General features: G+C 40.8%; 1 protein-coding gene across 3 annotated transcripts; it reads left to right on the forward strand.

Annotated features, from left to right (window-relative positions):
• The first annotated feature begins 2,126 nt into the window (after positions 1-2,126).
• On the forward strand, positions 2,127-7,342 carry bmt2 (base methyltransferase of 25S rRNA 2 homolog). Of its 3 annotated transcripts, none has more exons than XM_039809953.1 (5): positions 2,127-2,389; positions 5,446-5,587; positions 5,709-5,837; positions 6,247-6,361; positions 6,689-7,342. In XM_039809953.1, exons 1-5 carry the CDS (start codon positions 2,230-2,232, stop codon positions 7,322-7,324), a joined length of 1,182 nt encoding a protein of 393 aa, XP_039665887.1. In that variant the 5' UTR covers positions 2,127-2,229; the 3' UTR covers positions 7,325-7,342. The 3 variants fall into 3 exon arrangements, with proteins under 3 accessions (XP_039665887.1, XP_039665889.1, XP_039665888.1); XM_039809955.1 differs by lacking the exon at positions 2,127-2,389 and adding an exon at positions 4,929-5,157; XM_039809954.1 differs by lacking the exon at positions 2,127-2,389 and adding an exon at positions 4,930-5,261.
• The last annotated feature ends 1,222 nt before the right edge of the window (positions 7,343-8,564 follow it).

Raw genomic sequence — 8,564 nt, forward strand, 5'->3', positions numbered from 1 at the left:
AAAAACAAGACTATAGTCTACAGCCATGCTAGCAGCTTTGAAGCGGTGCTTTGAGCTAACATGCTCACAATGACAAGGCTAACTTTTTGTTTTTTAGCAGATATAATGCTTACCATGTTCACCATCTTTAGCTGGTTCTAACATATTCTTATAAGCACTAAACACAAAGTGCACCTAAAGCTGATGAAAATGTTAGTTTTGCAGGTATTGGGTCACAAACCAATGAATTGGACAAATGAAAATGTTGACCAGATGATATCACTAGATGAAAAGCGATTACAGTATACGTATATCCTGAAAGGAAGATGATTGTCTGTTCCAAATTTCATTGTTCCAATAGTTGTTGAGACATTTCACTCATAACCACAAAAGTGAACTTCATGGTGGTAGAAGTCCACTAGTACAAAAGTCATTAGGATTCATCTTCAACGGACGTTGAATGTCTGCACAAAATGTCATGGCAATCAATAGATGCTGAGATATTTCAGCCTGTGTGGTTATTATACACTGAGTTAATGCATCACTGAAAAACAGATAGACTAACATTGTCTTCAAAGACACATGACAGTTTCCTGTAATGAGTTGCACTACATTTTACTCACTTACAAATGAACAGCAATGTTTATATACTTGGAATAGGTTTTATTTCCTCTAAAAGTATGCAAGTTGGTAACAGATAATCTAAAACTGCAATCAGTGCTTTTCCAAAGAAAATATGAATGCCATCAGTGGTATGTTATAGATCTGCGGTCATACCCTGAAACTCTACAAGAACAAAGAAACCGGATTCTTACCTGACAGGTTGGATTCTTATTTGTGTTTCTGGTGTGTTGAAATGTTTTAGTTTTTTTTTTTTTTTATCTCGGGCTGCATTCCGATCAAATTGGGTATTTTGTTATCACTGCTTATCAGTATTAAAATATGTTTGGCATCAAGCTGACTCTCTGAGAAAGAGTGGCACACTTCTTTAAGTTGTTCCAAATAGAGGGCAAACCTTGAGCCAAGTCCATGTCTTTAGTGTGAGTCAACAACAATAGTAATGATAAAACAGATAATAATAAAATATCAATAAAACAGAAGTACTCTTCTGAATGTGTTCAATTCTTGTTCAAAGTAGTTGGGTGATTTTGAAGGAACATAATGTCAAATCAAGTCACTTGTAGCGATAGTATGTAGTCCTTACTCCCTATTTGAACTTTGGCTTTTAGCTGTGTTTTGAGCTGAACACAGCTGCAGTAATGTACTCGCCAAGAGATTTCAGTGAAGTCCATTGGGAGGATTAGCACTCTCTTTTGCCAAATGAACAGGAACATTTTTAGCCACCAAAAGAAACACAATAACATTTTGTGAGACATACAGAAGGGTATAATTAACTGTGCAAAGAAATGAATGACTATGCATTCCCTATAGATCAAGTTCCAACTGTATTAAAAGATATATACACATTGGGTCCACATAACACTGGAACCATTGGGTGGCACTATGCTACAAGTCAAATTGAATGCACAATGAAATACAAAATGTAACGTCCTATAAAATCCTTTTAACCCTTTATGGGTTGTAAAATGTTTTTCATACTGAATGTAAGATGTTTATTTTTGTATTTTGACATCACGTGCATACACCATGGATGTATTAAGAGAACGGCATACACTCTGGATGCTAAACAAGAGTAGGCTACTTGAACAACATTTAGCTGGACCTACTTATGGATATATTTATGTTATGTTCATGAACATTCACCTTCCTTCCCTGATTCCACCTTCGTCAGTGGAATAGAATATAATAGAATAGTATAGAATAGAATAGGAAAAATCTTATTGATTCGTCCAATGTAAGAAATGTGTCTTTTTCTCACATATAAAAATAATAAACACATCACAACACACATCGCAAATCCTCAACAACATGAAATCGTCGACATCACGGCAGTAATGCAGAAGTTGGGATAACTTCAGGAGTATTGAGATTTACAAGGCGCATTTAAACGCTCCATGGCACGCACTCGCATGCCTATGCGCACGCACATAGACATATGTCTATGCGTAAGCAGGGCTCAGGTACTCTTCCAGGCCTGTGATTGGACGACGGACTGTCAGTTCCAAAGCATGTCTGTCAAAGTCAACCAATCAGCTTGCGTTTTGTTGGCCGGTGGAGCGGTTCGCCGGTCCGTTTGCTTCTGGGAAAAGGGGAACCAACTGGCTAGGGCAGCATCGGCGGTGCGGTGCTATGGACCTCAGGGACAATGTCGAGACAGGGGAGACGGAAAACCACACAGAGCTGTTTTACGTGCCGATTCCAGACGAAGCACCGTACAAGAGGGAGCAGGAGAAGCTGTCAGGGGTCGTCAAAAACGTTCACAGAAAACTGCGGAGGAAATACAGAGAGGGTAAGCAGCCTTATTAATGGGCCCCTCTGTCTCTCTGTGGCCCTGCAGTCGAGTGGCTAACACTTTAACACGTTAGCTCTCAAATACAACATTAACTCCTTTCCGTTAGCAGTGATCCCTAGTAAAGACAACTTATTCTGCTTGGTAACGTTACCCGTTCTAGCTAACGGTGTTGTGTGGCTGGTTAGCTGTCGAAGCAGACCGCACTGAGGGTTGCATTCAGCAAACAAGGCCTTTCAAGCTACTTCATAACATTAGCTAGCTATAACCACTGCAAATGGCATTGCCGTTTATTAACTTAAGTACTAGTGTGAACATGTATCAACTATTTTCGAAAACCAGTGTACATTAGTGTAATAGGTTTCTAATGAAACCCAAACAGCCAAGCTCAAGAGTCAAAATCTGTTGACAGTAAATGACCTTCTATTGCCTCTTTTATTGCCAATAAGTGATAACGCTGTGGACTGAACAAACAGTTGGTGGAACTTTTACAATCTAATCTAATCTAATCTAATTAAAAATTAGCTTTATTTCTGTTTTTCTGAACTGGACGGCATAGACAAATAAGTTTCTTACATCAGATATTGAAAAAAAAAAAAAAAATACCCCACAGATTCAATGATGCATGCATTACACACAACAAACACACAGTTTGTTTGAAGACCTGAAGCTAGAGCTTCTGTGAGTGGATCTAAACTAAGGAGCTGATTATATGTGAAACTGCAGGGAAGGATAGGAAGGGCTCATATCATGAGAGCTGAGGTAGAGGTTGGCCATTTGCACAAAATTAAAAGAAAAGCCGTTGAGCTTGACCTTTTTGCCAGGAAGTAGCGCAGAGGTACATGGCACAACAGGTTAATGGTCTGCCGCTAGGGCTGGACAGTGTGGCTACAATATCAGAATATAAATTCTATATATCATATAGTAATCATTTGGGAAACATCATAGACAAAATGACAGTTGGTTGACCTTAGGATGATACATGCTATTTCTTATCCAATACCTAGTATGGCAGGAGGTTTGGCATGGTCTGAGTCATTGCCTAGAAAGTAATCTTTGACACTACCTGTTAGAGGCATTGTCTCCTGACCTGAGAACATCAGAGACTGAAGATTTTACTCTTTATACTTATAAATTAAGATAAGATCCAAACTAACACTTCGGATACCGCTTTAGGGTAGATTTACTTCTGCAATTTGAGGAAGTACAAAAAAGGCAAAATATAACACTTAGTGGGAGTAGATGATACTGTATCTCTGAATCTGTGGGTTCTTGGACAAAATGTTCGCCTGGGATGTTGCTCTCTCGAGCACCTCATCTGTCTTAACTCGGAACAAGCTCATAACTATTTGCTAAATTTGCAGGACCATAATCGACCCTATCAGATGCAAGAATGCAAAACTAAATGCAGCTTTATTTTCTCAGGTGCTTGTGTCCCAGTGACTAAAATAAAAAGAGTCAGTGGATCTTTTTAAAGCTGTGAAGAGAGACTGTATCATAGTCACTGTGTGTGTTCATCACCAGCTGTCTGTCCTGAGAACAAAAACATTGGTCTTATTTCCTATTATGAATCAATCTGGATAAGAGCATGATGCAAAATGGGAAGTTTGGAAAAACCCTTTCACAACACATTAGTGCAGACGTATGAAGTCTGAGTGTCAGAGTGCTCAACATCTTCATTGCTCAGAGACAAAACTGACATTTCACTTTGCGGCACTGACAGAGGGGTTTATTCCAGCTACGAGCTTGAAGTTGAAGACCGCCGATGCTGAAGTGCCCTGGATTTAAAAACTTGCTACAATGCCTACCCACACTGAGGCTTTGTGCTGTTGATGCTCAGACTCTCCTTCTGAGGAAATGCGTAGTCCTACTGGAGACCGTGTGGGAGGTGAACACAAACAGGCAAATTCAAAACAGCAGGTGCAAATCTTTATCTTGAGCCAACTAGGCTATTGGATTTAACTGAATTTGCAAGTATAAAAGCCCCAAATATCATGATTTAGGTTGTCTCCTGCTTGCATGCCTGGCTGGTGTGTTTCATATGACTGCCTCTGAATCAAAAATATGCATTTCACCATGTCACTGCTCTCTAATCTCAAAGCAAACAGCAAAAATAGAAGAAGCACATCAAGACAACTTTTACTAGTTTAAAACAATTCATCAACAATGTTTTAAAAAAAAATCAGTTAAAGTAATATTTGTGGCGTCAGTCTTGTGCTGTTGCAACATTGTCTATCAGTTATGCAGCAAGCAATGCATAAAGGTCATGTTTGGCTGTTATTTGTGTAGGTGCTGTCCCACCTTAAAATCACTACTTAACCATGATGTAGTCTTTTAAATTATGTTAGATCGAGTCATGTTTTAAATAAATCCGAAAATATTCGGAGTAAGAGAGACTAGTTGGTTGTTTTGGAGACTAGAACTGCACAGAGAAGTCGTTCCTGCTAGCGGACCTCATGAGTGGTTAATAAGTAAAGCGTGATCTGGTAGGCTTGGCATTGAATCACCGTGGTCATGCTTCTAGAGCGCTGCTGTTTACCACCACTCCTCTTGTTGTCCTTTCATTTCTGCAAATCTGAATCAGAGTTTTTCCTTGTGGTCATGGGATTTCTCCCTTATCAGCTTGTTTGCCTATGCTACAGGCTGTACACTGTGAAGATGCCCTGGAGGGAATTGTTGTGGACTTTATTATAACTGTGAAATGGCTATTTGAGGAGGACTTCTAGGGGAACAGTTCCACTTCTGTGCTGGCAGAGACGGGTGAACATGTAGGCAATGTAGCAGTAAATGTGGCCTGGACTTTTTTAGCAGGTTTTTTCCAAAAGACGTACTGGCATGTTTTGGTGCTAAAGGGGATTACCAAAGTTGGCAAGTAGGTTGTGAATGTTTGCTACTAGCTGTGGATGGATGTGTCTGACTAAAAGAAAGCAAAAAAGGACTTCAGCATGATGATACCAGTAGTTTAAGCTGACTTTGAAGTTGTGAGGTGTGTAATTGACTTTTTGTGTTGACTTTTATTTGTCAGTTCTGTCCTGATTTAACATCTTTTTCCTTAGTGGGTGACTTTGACAAGATCTGGCGCGAGCACTGCGAAGATGAGCAGACGCTGAGTGAGTACGCCCTCGCCATGAAAAATCTTGCCGACAACCACTGGACCAAAAACTGCGAAGGAGAGGGACGCATTGAATGGTGTCGCAGGTACAACTGACCTCAGATGTCTTTCAGCTGCAGTTTTAGACCTGTCTGACTCATTTGCTTTTATGGTATTTCACTGTCACTTTCACAGTCAAATTTGAGTGTCTCGATTTTACTTTCACAGTGTCTGTCAAGAATATTTTTTGGATGGCGGAATAAAAAGAATGTTAGAAAAGGATGAGAAAAGTGCGATGCTTGCCATGGGTCTGGCTGCAGCATCTGTAAGTGCCCAACCATACAGCACCATCCCCAGGTAAGCACACTGCTAGTGCAACTAAACTCTCACCCATTACCTAGGAAAATAATTACAGTAACCTGAAGATTAAAAAATAAGATATAGTTAGGTTTGTTTTTCTCTTGTTTCTTATAAAAAGCATCTTCACTCATATTTGTAAATTATATGTGGACCTTGTGCCTCATCAAAAGGATCTATAATTTATTTTGTTAACGCATCGTGCTTGCATAACATTTTCTGTAACAGTCGGAAAGTTCACTTGAAAAGATTTAATGGGCACTTGCACGTGACGTTGTGTTGGAAAAAAAGAAATCATCTGTCGGTTTAAATTTAACGATGTGGTTGTTCCAAAACAAAGAGGCACTGTTGGACGCAGAAGTCACATGTTGGTTTTGACATTGACGATCGTTCCACATTTGTGTTGTAGTTCTATCTCTCAGCTGGGGAAAATGCGCCTTCTTGACGTGGGAAGCTGCTTCAACCCTTTCTTGAAGTTTGATGAATTCCTTACAGTTGGTATTGACATAGTGCCTGCAGTTGAGGTATGCATGCTTATTCATTTTTGATTTTGTTTTCAATCCTTGTTGACACAAATAGACTGCGTGACGTTTTCCTGTCTGGTGATTCAGTGCTGGCATTAGCAAAGGCATCACCAGAAATGACTCATGCAGGGGTATCAGTGTTGTGGTTAGACAGTATGTGGGAACAAATTCTGCAGAAAGCAGAAGCAAAAGCGGCTTGCTTTCTGCAGCTGCAAGTAGAGTACAACATAAGTGAAATGACAATGACAAGTTCATATAAAAATAGCAAGAGATTGCATTAGAACCATTTGAAAGTGCTGAATGTCTGTCTGCATTCTCTCCTCCCAGAGTGTGTACAAGTGTGACTTCCTCAACCTTCAGCTCCAGCAGCCGCTTCAGCTGGCCAGTGACGCGGTAGAGGCCTTTCTCCGCCAGCTCCACAACCCCATCGACACACTGCCTGCCCAGCTTTTCCATGTGGTGGTCTTCTCACTGCTCCTGTCCTACTTCCCCTCACCTTACCAGCGCTGGATCTGCTGTAAGAAGGCCCATGAGCTGCTGGAGCTGCATGGCCTGCTGCTCATCATCACGCCCGACTCCTCCCACCAAAACCGCCATGCCCTGATGATGCGCAGCTGGCGCGTTGCGGTGGAGTCCCTGGGTTTCAAGCGCTACAAATACATCAAGTACTCCCACATGCATCTCATCGCCTTCCGTAAGGTGTGTCTGGCCACCACCAGCGACCTGGTGTCACGCAACTACCCAGAGATGCTCTACATCCCTCAGGACTTCCACTCCAATGAGGAGGAAGAGTGTGCCGATGTGCCCCCCGTGCAGGTGCGCTCCGAGTTTGAGGATGACCAGGTGGCTTGGGGCTTCACAGAGCTACCTGACACGCCCTATGATTCCGATTCTGGGGAGAGCCAGAGCAGCTCGGTGCCTGGCTTCCATGAGCTAGAAGACCCAATCCTTCTTCACAGCTAGGCTAAACTAGCTAAGCTACCCCCTTTCTGTACTTAACTCTCACCTCCCCTTCAACTGCTGCGCTGCCAAATTTAACCTGCTGCATTCTTCTCCCACTTCTCCTCCCTCTCCTCAAAACAATGCAGTTTGCACAGTGTGAAAGAGAGAAGTTTACAGATTATATTCTCATAGCCACACTCCTGAGAGTACACACACACACACACACACACACACACACATTCAAACACACTAAGATGGATATATTTTGATAAATATCTAGATTTTATAAGAGTTGGAAAGTGAATGCCCTTAAGATATCTAAACTCCCTGCTCCTTGATTTCCATACCACCTTCCAATCAGCTTTCAATAACAAAAGTCAGCTTGTCTATATTCTGTACTCAGTCTCTATTTGAATAAGCTAGTGTGGCAGGCTGCTTAGTACAAAAGACAAATACAGCAGTCTGACAGGAGTTTGATTGCACTGGAGGGACTGAGATGGAACAACTGGACTAGTACGCTTGCTTCTGTCACAGTCATGCAGCTAGACTTTCTGAAAATTCTTGATGTGCATTTAGTTTTCCAAGACAAAAAAAAAGTTGATTTTTTTGAAATATATATTCTCAACATTCAAAACATTGGTGTTGTCCAGTGTAAAGTGTGGCAGTGCCATTTTAACTTGGCATCCTTTGAATGATTTGTTTGTCTTTTACAAGAAAATGGTATTTGTAGCATTTTAAACATTTTCAGAACCATAAGGTAGGAGTATTATTAGGTTTACTAATGTGAAACTGTAACTGTTTACTCATTGTGTAACAAGGTACGAGTGTTTCAAAGTAGATATTAGACTTCTTTTCCTCCTCTCGTCCTCACAAATATTAAGACTGAATTATCTCCTGTTAGGTTTCCAATACATGTATGTTCTCTTGCAGAGAAATAGTACAACACTGCAAGTTGGTGACCCATATAAAATGGACTTTAAAGCACCAGTATCCTTTGACACAATTTTGTAACTTTGATGTGAAACTACATTAGGTACTCTGCCTCCAAAAAAAATCCAGATCTGAGCTCCTCACAGAAAATGCACCTTGACAGAAGAGATTTGCACAAATTTTCTGTTTTGTCATACAGAACCTCTGAAACAGGTGAGAAACTGTAGAGTTTAGCAATAGCAAGCGAGACCAGATCTGAAAATACAGTATGCCGGGGGCGGTTTTAGCTTAAGACACTACCAGTTGAAATGTTAATTAATAATGTTACACA

This window comes from Perca fluviatilis, chromosome 8 (assembly GCF_010015445.1).
Source record: "Perca fluviatilis chromosome 8, GENO_Pfluv_1.0, whole genome shotgun sequence".
Lineage (NCBI taxonomy): Eukaryota > Metazoa > Chordata > Actinopteri > Perciformes > Percidae > Perca > Perca fluviatilis.